Source organism: Amphiura filiformis, chromosome 13, assembly GCF_039555335.1.
Source record: "Amphiura filiformis chromosome 13, Afil_fr2py, whole genome shotgun sequence".
Classification (NCBI taxonomy): Eukaryota; Metazoa; Echinodermata; class Ophiuroidea; order Amphilepidida; family Amphiuridae; genus Amphiura; species Amphiura filiformis.
The window spans coordinates 32,110,357-32,127,097 of NC_092640.1; the positions used below are offsets into that span (position 1 = coordinate 32,110,357).

The 16,741-nt window shown below is 38.9% G+C and overlaps 1 protein-coding gene across 1 annotated transcript in view; it reads right to left on the reverse strand.

The window, feature by feature from the left end:
- LOC140168247 (procollagen-lysine,2-oxoglutarate 5-dioxygenase 1-like) overlaps positions 1-16,741 on the reverse strand; it is a 121,132-nt gene that overhangs the window by 11,269 nt on the left and 93,122 nt on the right. The window contains exon 18 of the mRNA XM_072191583.1: positions 13,394-13,519. Coding sequence (XP_072047684.1) covers positions 13,394-13,519 — 126 coding nt within the window. The remainder of the gene's footprint in view (positions 1-13,393; positions 13,520-16,741) is intronic.

Consider the following 16,741-nt stretch of genomic DNA (forward strand, 5'->3'; position numbering starts at 1 on the left):
AAACCCATGATTTGGTAGCCCAATTGGGTGACTTTCAATGATTTTTTCCTGCAACTTTTGACAATTTCCTGTCCCATAGAAACCAATGGTTAAGAAAAAAATGTGTGACTTTTCAACATTAGCGCTTGCAACTTTGGTAGTTTAATAATGTCCTATAAATATCAATTATTAAGATAAACAAATTGGGCGACTTAACGATGATTTGCCCCGCGAATAGGCTGAACAATTCTGGCAACGTAGGTATAGGCTTTAATTCAATTTGACCACTTTCATAATGGATTTCACCAAACACAAAACACTCTACGTTTCCTCTCACCATTGACTGAAATAATATTTTTTTCTCTGTTCCGAGCACTTGGTGAAAGTTGTTATAATCCATGGTTGTTTTCAGTATAATCTATGGTATTTACTTGTTTTAATGTGTTTAGTAAATTGACCTTTTGGGTGTGTATTTGTGCGCCAGGAAACAGACATTTAGCACCTTTGTTACGGAGTGTATATTTTAGAATTCAACGAACAGGTACTGAAATAATATTTTTCTGTTCCGAGCACTCGGTGAAAGGTACAAGTTGCATGTTTTACAGCTTTAGTTTTAATGCAGGGTAGCCAACCTTTTAGACCTCAAAATACAGAGAGTTGCATAGTGTTATTACTAACTTTGTTTTATATAATCATGATGTTATTTGCTGTAAGAAAATGCTTTAAGGGCCACAGGCACCTGTTTCACAAATAAGGAGTAAAATACAATAGAAAACATTGTTTCCTTACACAGACCTACACACAAAAATAATACATTCGCGCATTGTCATTTTCTCACGGTAGCAGCTTGGAACGCGAAAACAGCGAAATTAAATTTGTGGGTAGAACTTTACTGACTACTCATACACTCCTAGATAGTGCGAACCAATCAGAGCATTTATATTGGTTTATCCTTCGTGTAAGAGAGCACAAAATAATAATTTAGGGTTAGGGTTAGGGTGAGGAATAAGGATTTAGGGTTAGGATAAAGGTTAGGGTTAGGATTAGAGTTAGGATTTGTTTTGTGCTTTCTCACACGAAGGATACACCTTTATATTTGCTTACACTTTAGGGCTCATATTGAAATACCCTACCACGTTTTCACACAGAAAGAAGGCAGGATTCCCCTCGCTAAGCGCGCGCCTCAGGAAAGCTCGGTCATAAAAACGGATGGATTATATGCATCAGTGATACACCCTGCCCAGGATTTTAACAAAAGAAGGCTAGCACAGGAAAGCTGCAGGATGGCGCACACCTTCCTGTGTAAGGGAATTTCAATATGAGCCCTTAGTGAAAATTTTGTAATAAAGATAGCAAAAAACAGACAAATCAGAGGATTTTTTCTCGTGTATGAAATACCAAGATGCTGATGCGTCTAAAGATGCATTAACATCTCATTATGCATGCATTATTTTGTACAATTTCACTCCAACAAGTAATATGCATTCATTAACCTGTAACTATTCCTCCCACCCATGAACCCCTGATGTTCTCACAGCACACAATAATACACTGACACTGCTATATACCTTGGCATTTACTACAAAGCATACCTCTAGACCTGAAGTAAAGTACTTAACAAGGCTTATTTCCTGTCATTTAAAATGTTAACCCTTTACTTACACCCAACTAGGGAAGTGTAGATTGAAGACCTTGGCAGTGAACTTTAAGAAGATTGTAGTTCAGACTAAAGGTGGCTATACTGAATAAACTATCTCACGAGTTTTCCATTTCTTTGGAAACTGACCCCCAGCCATGGGGTGGCTGCAGGGCTGTCAACTTTTTGGAATTGCTTGGCGTGAGACGGAGGCGTACCGGGACTACAATGTTCATTTTGACCCACGATTATTTGAGCCACGGCGCTTGAGAATGTGAAAAGCGGGGGAGGGGTAGCAACAACAAATTATTTTGATGATGCGTGAGATTTTGGTTGAGATTTACTACCTAGGCGTGAAATTATACTACCTTGGCGTGAGACCGTGAGAAAGTGACCCAATGCGTGAGAGTTGACAGCCCTGGGTGGCCGAAGTTTTGTATTATTTTTGACAGGTGGTGTGGCACCCCAGCTTCAATGCCCTACCCCATTTCTATGGGTAATCTTTACAAAAAATGGCTGAATTTTACATGTTCTGGGCAATCTTTTTGAAACATAAACCCATGTATTTTCTTGTCAAATCAATCCCATATTTGAGGATTTGCTGTGTGCCATTTTGGTGGCACATCTAATCCTGTTATCTTGTGTAACTATACCCAACCCCCTTATAGAGTGACCCAATTTCTTAAAAAGCAGGCCACTTGCATAACCCTGTGTCTAGTTTTTCTCAATTACGTTCAAATTTTGAGCTTGTGATATTATCCATAGCTTGCATTGCACTGACTAACTTATCTCAGTGGTTCTCAACTTTTCTTCAGAAAGTGACACTCACCCTCAGTTTTTGACAGGGGTGTGCCATCCAAGCTTAAACCCTACCCATATATTAAAGGGATACTTTACTAACTAAAAAAAGCTGAATTTTACATATTTTAGGGCAATCTTTTTTGAAACATAAACCATTGGATTTTCTGTCAAATCAATCCCATATTTGGGGATTTGCTGTGACGAATGACCTACTTGGGTGGAACATCCTGTAATCTTATATAACTGCCCAACCCCTTTATAGAGTAACCCAATTTCTTTAAAAGCAGGCCACTTGCACAACCCCATACCTGTCTAGTTTTTCCCAATCACTTTCAAATTTTGAGCCTATGACATTATCCACAGATTTGGGGCCTGTGACTGTCTAGTGATAGGTATTTTCAAAATAAAAAAGAAGACAAACTACATATCAAATACCTGTACAGACATGTAACGAAAAAGATGAAACCAAATGATTAGGTCATCTTAATTTAATAGTTTGTCTCAAAGCAACCGCATGCATTATTAAAATTGCCCGCTTTTTGTGTGTTATTCAGTTTTTTTCTGTGGTTTTATTTTTTTTCCAAATCCACACACAAATCTTGCGTCTGACATGGCCAGATGTCAAAATAGCCTAAATCGTAAATTGCAATAAAATTCTTCATCTTGACCACAGTGAAACCTCCTTGAGACATGAAAAGGTGGTCTATCTTGTCAAAATTTAGGTCCAACAGATAAAATTTTAAAGTACAAAAAACAAAACAAAAAACTTTTAACTTGGGAAGGGCTTTGAGACAAACTATTAAATTAAGATGACCTTATGGAAGGAATGGTTGAAAGCCAGCATTGGCTATCCCCTTGAAATTAAAGCAAAAAGAAAAAAAAAAAAAAAAAAAAAAAAAAAAGTACAAAAAAGGGCTCCATCGATATCTCTTTGAATACTAGTAACTACAATCAATTTGGCTTCCTCAAGAGAGTGGCATCAGAACTTTATAAGACTTGCAGATGTGTGCATTACGAACAAGCCACATTTTCATAAGTTGAGTCAAAGATGACTGTGTGAAATACATGCAGTTATGGCCTACAACCCTATATGTAAGGTATAGCCTGAATGGTCTCCACACATATACATTTATAATATCGCTAGCTTATTAGGCCAAGTGCCAATTCCACATCCTGTCATCATAAATAGCTATGTATACACAGTGCTATGGCAACTAGCCTATAAATAATTGAGAGGCAACGCAGAAATATAAATACCATGTATAATTGAGTCAACTGCAAAATGTTTTATGGTATTATTCACCCAAATTAGGCCGCTAAGTTTAGAACCGATTTCTCAAAACAAGATGTCATAGTGTTCTCTACTCCAAATGCAGCTTCAGGATTTACACTTCGTTTCTCCTTGACTTTGGTAGTGACGTAAATTTAGTGATTTTACGAGTTGCGCCTTAAGCATGCCGACATACTGCCCTTGTATGCATGCGATACTCTCTGGGATTAGGTTGACCAATGCAATTCTATGCTGGGGGGGGCAGAGGGGGGCAATGTTGACCAATTCATTATCTATTCTGTGCCCCTCCAAGCCATGAAAGTCAAAATTATCACGCGCTTTGCACGCATTTCAGCACAAAATCAATTGAAAGGACATTTTAAGACCGATATTCAACTTCTAGTAACCAAAATTAATTAGTGTATAGGTATTATTTGTCCAAAATTTCGCATAAATATTTCAAGAAGGGGATTGTATTCTTAACCCTAGCTACGCCACTGCCCACGCCTAAGATATTTTCGGGGAGATAGGGCGCCAATTTTGTTTCTTGCCCCGGGTGCTACCAACTCTAGTTACGCCACTGGGGGGTGGGTGGATTGGTGGTGGCTGCACTACATCATAACACCTTATGATGTCATACTGCCGATCACATGACATCATCAGAGAGGAAAATCCTGATTATATACACAACATTATCACAGCATCACCATCTGCTAAAGAAGCTAGTCGATCTAGTGAAAACGTTCCAGGTGAGCAAAAAATAGTGTAGTGTTGAAGTGAAACTCTTTATTAGATTTATCTACTACTACGTATGAATATCCACTTGTATACCTTGTTTATTGTTGTCATTTGTTGAACAGACAGAGATACCCCATAGACACACAACAATATCATCTTACATACTGCATAGTATCAGAACACAAATTGTGTTTGTTATGGTATGTCTTGGGCCATAGTGATCAGCCATTTTCTGTTAAAGTGTGCTGAGGCTGCGGGTTTGACATAGCGCCTAAAAATCATCTCATTTGTTGTCGTTTATTGAACCGACAGAAAGACCCAGAGGATAGAGACAGAAAGACCCTCAAGACAGACAGCTTGACACACCAACATACACAGAGGCAAAGAGGGAGAAAAAGGAAAAGACACACAATGAGACAAGTACAGAAATAAAGACAGAGGGACAGAGAGGAAAAAGATATTAAGGTACATGAGTGTTGACACCGATTTCTAACAACCTTACTGCAGTTAAATCACACCCTTTCATTACCAATAAGCAAAGCATGTATCCAGTCATTTAAACACAGTCACGATGCCTGCGGGCACCTATAAGACTTCATAAATCACTCCTTTCTGTTACTGGGATACGTAATGTCTATGCTAATTTCCTAACGCTTGATATACTGTATAATCTATAAGATATCCTAGCCAATTCACTCCAAATTGCTAGCAGAAGGTCGGCCTGGTATTAATAGCGAAGAAAAAAAAATTCAAATTTTAAAGGGGAAAAAAGGTATATAAGTTTGTAAATTGAGGGGTGGAAAGGGATATAAAGTGGGGCGTTCAAAGAGTTCAATATTCATTTAATCCAGGACTTAAACATGTCAGGAAAGTGAGTGAATTGGAAATTACAACAAGTTTGATTTGACTGTCCCTATAGTACACCATATGGAAATGCTGATAAAACTTGCATGGCTATAAGCTAGCTACAAGAGAATGGTATAATCAGTGATATTAATAATGAATGTTTATGAGTGCAATGGTGAGGCTATGTTCATGAGGTGAAAGATGGAATGTTCCATTCCAAGAGGCTTAAAGCCGAGTTGAATGGGATATTTAATCTTTCAACAAATGCATAGGCCTATGTTTTATCTATGGCACAGATGAAAACATGTATTCATTATCTTTATATGATATTTAAGTAGATCCCTATCATTAAGCTTAAAGCTAGGCCTAAGTTGTAAGCTTAGCCTAAGGATTAAGTTACGACTTACATTCTCCGATTAGGGCCTATACATTGCATGATATCTGGTTTGAACAAAACTCGAAGGCAATTCCAACTGCATAATTTCCTAGGCAATCGGAAGATATATGAGCGTATACAGTGGCCCAATATGCCGCAGGTTTAGGTCCGCCATTTTGGCTTGAAGAATGACAATCTTGATAGAACACATCGTATAATCACAGCGAAGTTCCATATTAGTGCATGTATAATGACTGCAGACTTGGAAAAGGCAAGAGGAATGCAATAGAATGAAACATATCGTCACTCTACTAACTCATTTTTTGTAGTTTTGAGAAAAAGCACAAAATATGGTTCAAGCATCCATATAAACATATTTATTAACCAATCTTTTGACAAGAACAAATAATAATGAGACAAATTAAATGAAATTATCAGAAACGATTAGGGTGATTACATAACTGATACCTGTGACTTTCAGTGAATTTGGCCTGTGACTTTAATAGGCAAAAATTAGAGCAAAATCTTCAGACAAACAGCTGAGTTAGGCATATAAAATTATGGTGTTAAAATACCTAACTCACCATTTGTCACCTGTCAAAATTGCCTAACTCACCCCAAAATCTCCTTTATGATTGTTCAATGTCAATGGCATTATTACAGCAGGTGCAAATGCTAATAGAGACATGATTTAGGCAAAAAGCTCAATTTGACAGAAAAGTGAGTTGGGCAATTATCATAGCTGCTGATGATATAAAACATAAATGCACACTTAATGGTCGAGCAAAAATGCACTGTATCTGACGTCAGCAGTGCAATGGATCAGCTATTAAATGTTATGTTTCATTTTACTGGAAATTGTCAGACCGGGGAAGAAACAAACTTGCCTCGCAGGGCTTTAGTTACACCACATGGAATGTCCATGTGAAATGAACATGATGGGCTCTTTAATTTGTTAGCCTGCTTTTGCTTGTATTGTTTTACCTATTACATGGGCTCTGCAATTAACACCATATCTGCCTTTAGATCATCTTTTATCAACTGGGCTTAAGTGTACATTCTTTATTTTGTTAGTCTGTTTTTGCTTCAGAGATGCAAGTGCCCTGAAGTGACTTTGCAGGAAATTGCTGGAAATTTGTGTGAATTTGGGCTATAAAGCCTGAAAATGGACTGAAAATAAATATCAAAATATCTGAATTCAGGCAAATGCCTGAAAACATACATCCCTGTTGCTTACATCAGGCTATTGCAGTTGAATTCCATACACCCCCTATGGGAGACATGACCTTAATTAATTCCCGTACAGGAAGTGTGAATTTAAAATGAGCCTTCCTGAAAAAGTAACTCCGTTGAAATTAATGTCAAATCTTCCATACAGGGTGTATGGATTTGAACTAAAATAGCCCATTGTTTTTGCTTGCTTTGCCAACTCGGATTGATGACACAACCACCCTTAGCTCAACCTTACCCACGTAAACTTGCCAATATATTACTGCATTGTAGCTACAATCTCCCCTGTGGCAGCATATTCACACTTGCGATAAGGCATAAGTAGGAAAAAACCTTCTGTTCCCACCTTGTTGCTAAAATTACTAAATAACCTGCCTCCACATAAACCCACCCAGGGGTAACAGAGTTAACAGGAATGTACAGGGTACAAGGAAAAAATTGATATATTTTAAAGCGTACAGATATTTAAAAATAATATTTCGACAAATTTCTCTTGGATGGACAGTAACAACATAATATAACAACCCATAGGTGATTTATATTGTGTCAAAACCGACATGACAGCAGAGCATATCACAAAGGAGGGCCTCAAACGATTCCATGTTCATCGACATGGCATTCAGGAATTTGTGGCTCTAATGAGCACACACTAGGCAAACCGCATTGTAATCTTTGCAGCCAGAAGAATCAGCTTTAATAAAATCAACACCAAACAATCAATAATATATATTGAAATAACAGAAAAGAAAATAATTGTGAAAGAAACTTTGTTTGCAGGGTGCTTGGGAGGGGGGACTTTGGGCTGATTGAGCCATCCCCACACCCGAGCCCCCCTCAAATGAAAAATCTGCATATCTTGGACACATTTTGGCCACACAGCCACCAGGTATGTTCCCAGCTACCTCCCCCCTCCTCTGCATTGAAAGTTTTTGGGTATGTCATTGTCACTGCTTTATGTGCCTGTTCAAAAAAAGTTTATTGCCTCTAATGTCCCTACCTCTAAACTAGCCAAACCTTAATATAAATCTGATTTCAATTTTTTATTAAACTGTATAAGCCTTTCTTTCAACAATAGACAAAATGACAAAAAACAGGCATTTATTTCTTCAAGTGCTGTATAAAACAACACAGACATGCATGTTGTCCTGGAATAACCCTGTTCAAGCACTAACTGACTGTATTCAACATAGGCTATGTATGGAGACCTCAAGGGAGTTGACTTACCAGGCTTGCTTGCACACCAAGAGGATGCTGGGAATGGGATTTCCCCCTGGGTGCAGATGGAGGATCAAGATACAGGGATTTATGGGATTATGAACTAGCTCCATTCTGATTTGCTCTATTTGAATTTGAAATTTCACCTCACCACAGTGGAGTAGTTGATAAGTATGGGTTATATGGAAATATAATGTACTGCAGAGAGCAAGTCCAATGTTTTGAGCCTGTGTATGCTTTTGAATAGTTTTCTTATTCTTGGATGCTTAAAGCATTTAACGTAAATACTTCTGTGGTCGGGGTACGTGATGGTGATGATTGATCACATAGAAGAGGTGGGGTCTTCTCCCTTCTTCGAGCCAATGACCAATGGGTCAACAGCCTTGTTCTCATAACCATTGATCATCCAATCAATGTGATTGTGTATTTTACTAAATCCAAAAATACTTGAAATATTCAGACAATTCAATTTTGAAGTGCTATCATTTTAAGAGGCATACCCTCAGCAGGTTTCCCTTAGCAGTAAAATATGTGAAATGATTTATTAATGTGAGCATATTGTTATAGTTTAAATAACAAAAAGTATAAAAAATGCACAAAGTACATAGTCGTCTAAACAATTAGTGAAGGCTAGGTGACAGCCTTTCCTAGTTTTACAACTTCAAAAATACAAAAGTTTGGGTACCCCCCAAAAAGGTTTCAAATCTCTTGAGCTCTGCACACTATACCTTTGTGAATTTCATGTCAACTTTTAAAGCTATATACATGTAAGGATGGGCTACATATCAAACTTACTGGCACTCCTACAATGTTTCAAAGTCCCCTCATGCCAATTAAGTGGGTTCAAGAGCATTATATAATTTACTCAACTACAATTAACTGCAGTGAATAGATTCATCATGTTTGTAAAACATATCAATTAGCAATTTTCACTTGACAAACCAGTAAGTTTTAACTTACTCTAATATTTCGTCCTACACGTCGGAGGAATTCATCAGATGTGACTATCTGATCCACTTTCCAAGATACTTGGCAAAGAGCATATCAGAAGATCCAGAGAAGTACGAGAAGCGATGGAGATCAGAAAGAGGGGGGGACAAAGACCATGAATAGAGAGGAAGGCACTTATTCCTAAGTCACGTATATGACCCACTTTTAAAGACTGGAGACAAGACCAATCACAACAGGAAGTCAATTTCCCGGGAAAGTGGATCAGATAGTCACATCTGATGAAGTCCTCCGACGTGTAGGACGAAATATTAGAGTAAGTAAAAACTTACTGGTTTTGTCAAGCGAAAATTGCTGATTGATACAATTAACTGGATTGTCTTCAATATCCAAACAATCAAAACCTGCCCAGGCCAGCTCTCAAAGCCTTAATGGTGCTAAATATGCAGCCCGTGCAATTTCCTATGCATTATTTGTGGCCTGCAGAGTAAAAAAGGTTATCCCTGACCTATGCTATCTTGCTTTAAAAATTTAAAGGATTCCTAACCTATTGGCACTACTGATGCCTCACTGGAGTACCAGCCTATTGGCTAGCCTATTGAGTTATCTTTACCTACCTTAAACTTACAAGGGTACTATAGCCTATCTACTGAGTGTACGTGCAGTATGTGTAGTATAATGGAGCTAAGTCAAGCCCACAGTGGAATACAATGTATAGGCCTAATACTTTATGTAGTAAAGCTATTGATTTACCAGCACATAACCTTTGCTATTGGCGTAGCTATAGAGCAAGATATAATCAGTGCAGAGCAGTGGAGTTATTTTTACCGAGTATATGTGTAGTATGTGAAGGACAATTGGAATAAGTCGAGCCCAACAGAGAACACTGCACATACTTTGTGCAGTAAGCTACTGATTAAGTTTTCCTATTGGCCTACCTACATAAGAATTTCAATTTTTTTAAAATATTTTTAAGTCCAGCATATCTAGGCATTAATGGCTGAAATCAGAATGACCAAAACTTGAACCAGGCCAAGTGACTTGATAACAGGGGTTCATAGCGGTCTGAGGCATTTTTACATGATAGCCAAGTGTAGCCAATTGGAACGGACTGTAACGAGGGTTGTTATCATAGGTTATCTGTCCTGCCTTTTCCAGATGAGCCACAGGGAGAGCAGATGGATTTGTTTTTGTCCAGCGAATATTTTGAACCAGGAACCTCTCACACGAAATGCAGACCTTAACCAGTGTGCCATGCTGCTCCCCCAACTTGTTATAATGCTTTTCTCATTGTTATTTTTTGCTTATATTTTGTGTACAATGTAATTTGGCCTCCAGGATGCAATTTTGTGTGAATCAAATCATATCATGCCATGCTCCAACCCAACTTCGTTTGGAAGACAGTTTACGTTGGATAGAAAGAATCTGCAATTTCCAACAATGGCCTTCCAATGAGGCTAATGGTCTTACTGTAAACCCCAGGGTCAATCCGTGCAGGGCATTAAGAATGGCACAAGACCTTAACCAATGTGCCACGCTGCTCCCCAACTTAAATTTGGATAGAGTGTACCTGCTCTCTCCAACATGGCTATTAGCCTATACAAACAAGGCTATTGGCCTTACTGTAAACTCCTCCAGGGTCAATCAGTGCAGGGCAGTTAAATTGATTTCCTTGATGACCAATCAATGGTTCCTTCCATAATAATGTAACTGTCACAACAATTACCATATCTGAAAACAAACCCTAAATCTAGATTTCCATAGTTTCACACATTTCCTCTGCATTATGACTTGTGTAGATTTGCCATGCCGTGAACACAGTGCACCATCATTGGGCTACTATACACAAGAAGTGGGATCGGCACCAATGTGTACTCCTGGGATGTGGATTAATGTGATATCCTTTTGTGCGTGACAATGCGCACAGACTGCATCATGCCATGAGCACCATAAATGCACACAACATTGCTTCATAAGAACACCCATACTCGCAACGCAGACTAAACAAGGAGACGGAAAAAGCAGTGTGTGTGAAGTGTGTTTTGGTGTACACACTCTACATACAAAATGAGAAGTTTTCACAAGAATGTAAGGAGGTGTGTGATGAAAACTTGAAGACCCCCCTGTAGGGTTCTCCACTTTGAGGAGCTCCTCGAATTACTGCATTTCGGGTCTAACCTCCTTGAATTGTAGGTGTGTGTAAGCAAACACCAGCCCTCGAATTAAGGATCTGAAGGGGCACGGCAACTTTTTTAGGGCAAGTTGATAATTGCTGTGGATTTTCACTGAAAAGGCAAGGCAGCACGGCAATTTGTAATATTTCAAAAGGGCATCAAGGCAACTGTTGAAAATTTGAGAAGGGCACCAAGGCAATTTTTCAAAAGTGAATAGATGCAAATGACCGTCACTGAATTCGACACCAAAGTAAAATTCGACTCACAACTTTGCACTAAAACTAACCTGATTGCTTAAAAACCTGCTTTATAATACAGTTTAATTTACTTAAATTTTGCGATCCCTAGTTCTGAGCTGCAAAACTGACTCGAAATGTAGCGATGAAACAGCTGTAACTTTGGTAATAATATTGATCAAATTCGCGGGATAAAAACTATTTCGTGCAAAAACATATCTAGAGATGGGCTCACATGTACAAGATAAGACGATACCGGAAGGGTATCGCCATCGGGAAGTCAATGTTTGATAATCGAGAGAACAATTGATTTGCCCAGCGCTCAGATTTTGTTCACGACATCGACACGAGGTCGAGGAAGCTTTAGTTACTAACAGCGCTTCTGATTGGTCGATAGTACGTTGAAGGTATTTCTCTGACCAATCGAGAAAATGAAGTCAGATTTCTAGTAATCAGATGATGTATAAGCCGATGTGATTGGCTGAATATGTAATACGTAGGGGTAATGAATATTAATTCACAACAAACTATTGTGTATATACTGTGATTGATAGCTGGGTTACGATGCTCAAAATAGCGATCGTGTTCAAGATTTTCGATTTAATTTTCCACAATTTTGCTGGGATTTAACCAATACTTGTTAATGATTTTATAATGAAGGGGCAGGGCTGGCCGGCTAGGGCACCCACGGCAACTTCATTTAGGGGCACGGCAAGTGACTGCCGTCGGTAAAGGACATATTTTGAGGGCATTGCGGCAAAGGGGGTGGGCACCCACGGCAATATGCCGTCGGTGCCGTGGGTTAATTCGAGGGCTGGCAAACACCCTGCGCGCGCACACACCCCACACTCTGTAACACATTTACAAGAAACATGCTCACTACCAGATCATTTCCCAGATGCAGATCAGAGTACTGTGTAGACAGTTACTATGATATTACTGGGGCAGATTCCGGGAGTGCACATTGAAGCGCATTGATGCCATCTCTCTCCCGTGTGGAGTCACCCATTATGAACCAAAACAGCTGTATGATGACCAAGAATATCATTATAAACTGGGTCATCATAAACAAATGAGTTATCTTCGAAAAACTTCGATCTGGAAAGGTCTACTGGAACAACTGCGATAGGGATTTGCATTTCTGTGCACCACAATTTCTGTGGAACCAGAAAAAGATGGGGGCAAGATATATTAAGGACCTTTGATAAATCGATAATAATCAATAAATCAACTATCCAATGATATTGTTATCCACGATATAAATTTCTGAAGAAAACCGATATATCCAAGTTGCCGAAAATGAAAAAAAAAAGTATCAACAAATCAGGAAAAAAGGAATGAAATTGAGCTCCATAAGTCCCTGGAAGGTGGCTGGCGCATTTGTGAGTCCAAATGGCATTGCACTCCACAAGTCGCTGGAAGGTAGCTGGTGAATTTGTGAGTCCAAATGGCATGATGCATCCTGTTACATAGGTATGGGTTAGATCATAAATTTTGGGTGAATGTAGAAGATATGAGTAAAATTGGGAGGAAAGATCGATTTTTATCGATATTGAGTGGCCAATATATTGATTTTTTTAAATCCTGACATAGACAATCCTTAAAAGGGCATTTCGTGATCCATAACCTCATCCCCCCACTTTTTTCAAAAAAAGTTGAGATTTTTATACCACTGGAAACCTCTGGCTACATAATGTTTATATACCAAAAATTTCTTGCAGATTAATTCGTTTAGCAAAAATATTGTCAAATTTAAATTTACAACAGTGGCCTATGGAGCAATGTAATACACATAATCATGCATAACTTGCAAACGCAAAATCGGAATCAACTGAAATTTTGGGAATAAGCTTTTTTCGTGGATATCTACTGAAAAATGTCATAAAAAGAGGATGCTAGGATCACGAAATCCTCCTTGAAGGTTCACGGAGTACTACAACTCACCTTATAATCTACATTGTGATGGTTTAATGCCATGTTGATGGTGTAAGTTGAGGAGTCATGATGCGGACGCAGGGTAGGCTGTTCATCTGGCCTGTAACGCACCACAAAATTCATCAAAGCATAGGCCTGCATAACAAAAACACAATATATTTACATATAGATTATAGTTACGTGCATGTAGATTTTAAATATTGGCTAGGTTTTGCCTGCAAAAGGGTCAGTCATTTTGATCGATATCAGACTCATTTAGTTTGATTAAATCACATATAACCCTGGACATTAATTACAGCAACACAATAATAAACAGACAAAACATCAGACACACAAAAACATGACAAATAAAGTGACTACATTTATTGGATATCAGTATCACTAACAGTACCATGCACAGCAATTGATCCATACACTATAGACCACAATGGTCTCATCCCAATGGCATAGTTCATTAACCTCAACTAAACAACCATAGTGCAAAATTCGACCTCAAGTTGCAGAGTATGAGTTTTAGTACCCAAAGTTTCAAAGGTCATTCAATGAATGTACAAATGTATTGGGGTTAAAGAACTGTGCCCCTGATAGATGAGCATGTTGTGGATCCTAGTGATAGATCAAAGGTTTGGTACTACAGCACATTTTGAGGAATAAATTATAGATTTGAAAACAAGTTGTTGGGGGAAAAATATGAACACTCCACAAGAGGAAAAGAAATAGAAAACAAATCCTTGAATATCTATCTTTAAAGCAGAACATCCCTTGAAAGCCCTAGAAAGCTACCTCTCTGTTAGATGATTGACAACATACAATTCATTATGTTATTTTTACTAACTTAGCTTTGCAATAGTTGCGACAAAAATCAGATATATCCGGGACACCCAGATAAAATCTCAAATTTGATGGAACCCTACATCAAACTGGGTCAGGAGGCTACCTCGTGAAATCAGTGCATGACTATGACAAACTAAAGGTGAGTATTCAGAACTTGGAGCTAATTTAGGAAATACGGTTTTACCTACCATATAAAAATCAAAATTGAAAATATACATTAAAATAAGGTGCAATCTGTAGGCAAACTAATCATAATCCTAAGCTAGCATATTATGTGGTGATTTTATTTAGATATTTAGATGTATGAGTGCATTGAAAAGGGGGCGCTGAGACAGTCGTTACTACCTGGGTGAATTCTTCGTAGGGGGTGTCAATTATGGGAGGGGTGCAAATTAGGTTAAATACAGTAGTTGTGTTAGCATTATTTTGTATAATCATCACATAAGAAAACCCAGTACAAAACTTCCCAATCCCAAACATCCTTGGTCTAGATCCTTCATGTAAAGCATACACAAAATTAGTATATTTTCAAGATTTCATTATGGGATTACATTTACTTGCATGTAAGGTCCATCAAGTACATCATAGCTAGACAGGTAGATCCCTGTACAGCTAGCTAATGGTGTCTTCTTCAAGCTCTTCAAGTCCAGGAGTACCATGCAGGTACTTGTAAATGGGACAGACATCATTTGAATTTCTCCATATTCACAGTTGCTGGGTGATGATGCTGCGCCTATCTAAAAGTACTTTGTGCATCCGACTCCAGCCCTGGTCCTATTTAAATTCACTTGGAAGATCCCAACTGCTTGGAATACAAAAGGGCTCAGTGAGGAATACCTTCAGGTTGGTGGATGAGGTCTCCCATTCAAGCCCTGTACTCTGCTATCCAGGAGTAATGGCGGGAAGGAGGCAACTCCAACAGCAAACCTGTGGCTTGCGTTGCAAAATGACTTTTAGGAAGACTCTAATCTACAAGGACTATGGGCGAGGGCACAAGGCTTTCATCCTGGTCACACTTCTGGGCTAGCTTCAGGGTCTGCAGATCTCTTCTCAGCTTTGCTGGAGGGATGCCAGTCAGAACTGAGAGATTGTTGATAGGTGCTGCAGTAAATGCACCACTGATGAGTCTCATGGCATTGTTAGGACAACATTAACCTTGTCAGTGTGGGCACTGTGGCTCCATGCAGGTGCAGCATACTTAGTACGCAAGTGTATAATTTGGTTCATCTCAAGCTTGGTAGTGACATATGTGCGTATTTCTCGCGCCGCAGTATCAAATCGTGCACGTAAAGTTAAACCACCTAAGTGTGCACGCACGCGTATATGAGCGTTTTGTTGGCACGCTTGCAGCGCAACCACGAAGAAGCATTGACATCACTACCGAAATTGAGGTGAACCAAAAAAATCAGTGCCAGCAAGTTTCTTGAGACGATTCACTTAGACAGAGCTTGTAACTGTATACAAGGCTTCATACAAGGCTAACTCTTAGTATGCTTACATGAAGGGAATACCACAACCTTCATCACTTAGATTACTGATGGGTATCTCAATGACAGCCCCATCTGTGATAACCATCCTAGCTACCCATCAAAAGGTCATGACATCCGTACCCAACCTGGTAACCTGGTTTCTGACCTGATTTATGCTGGCTAAAGCAGCTGCAACCACCAAATGGACCATGGCATTGTCTAGCCGGACTCTCTATACATGCCTTGTAAGACATCAGCGCATCAATGTATTGTAATAGCTCATTTAATGTAATAGCTAATTTAAAGTAATAGCAACACTTGCACTATTTGTTATTATAGTACAATGCTTGACCCTTGCAAGTGTCACTTTTGGTTTTATTTATTGATCACTGGGGAGATTTAAGCAAGTAACTCATCCTGAATTATTTGGTTTTGTTGTGTGTAAAAGATGTAAAGTACTGCTATTTTGTTACTTTTGTATTTAGCAAGTAATTTAAAAAAAAGCAGTGATTTATAGTGCGCTACGCACAGGCACAACGCCTAGACGTTGATCCACAAGTCTCAGCACACTTTACAGGTTGTCACTGACCACTACGGCCCCACATCATTCCATAAACCATTTAACAACAAGTCAGGGACTTTGCTGCTTCAAGAACGCACACCCTAGACATTCCACAAATAACCTTCGCAACCAGGTTCAGCTCCCTGAGTTTCGTACAGGTTACAACGAGACAATTAGCAGTAAGTTCCTTTGTCCAGGGGAATTTCAAGCTAACTCAATTTTTCCACAAGAGCAAACTAGGCACCACTTCAGACCACTTCTGATCCCCATGTGAGAGATTTTTGAGCACCTGAGGCACTTTTTGCACAGCACATCCTCCAAGGACAAGCGGCAGCATCAGCTCAGCTTAATTATGGAGTATTCATCTCAAGACTCAAGACATTGTTGCACAGGTACCCTATGTGAGACCATGAAAAGTAGCATATAAAAGAGGACAAAATGGCAATCCAAGAAACTATAATCACCTTGTTTTTCCAATGTTCACCCTGCCCC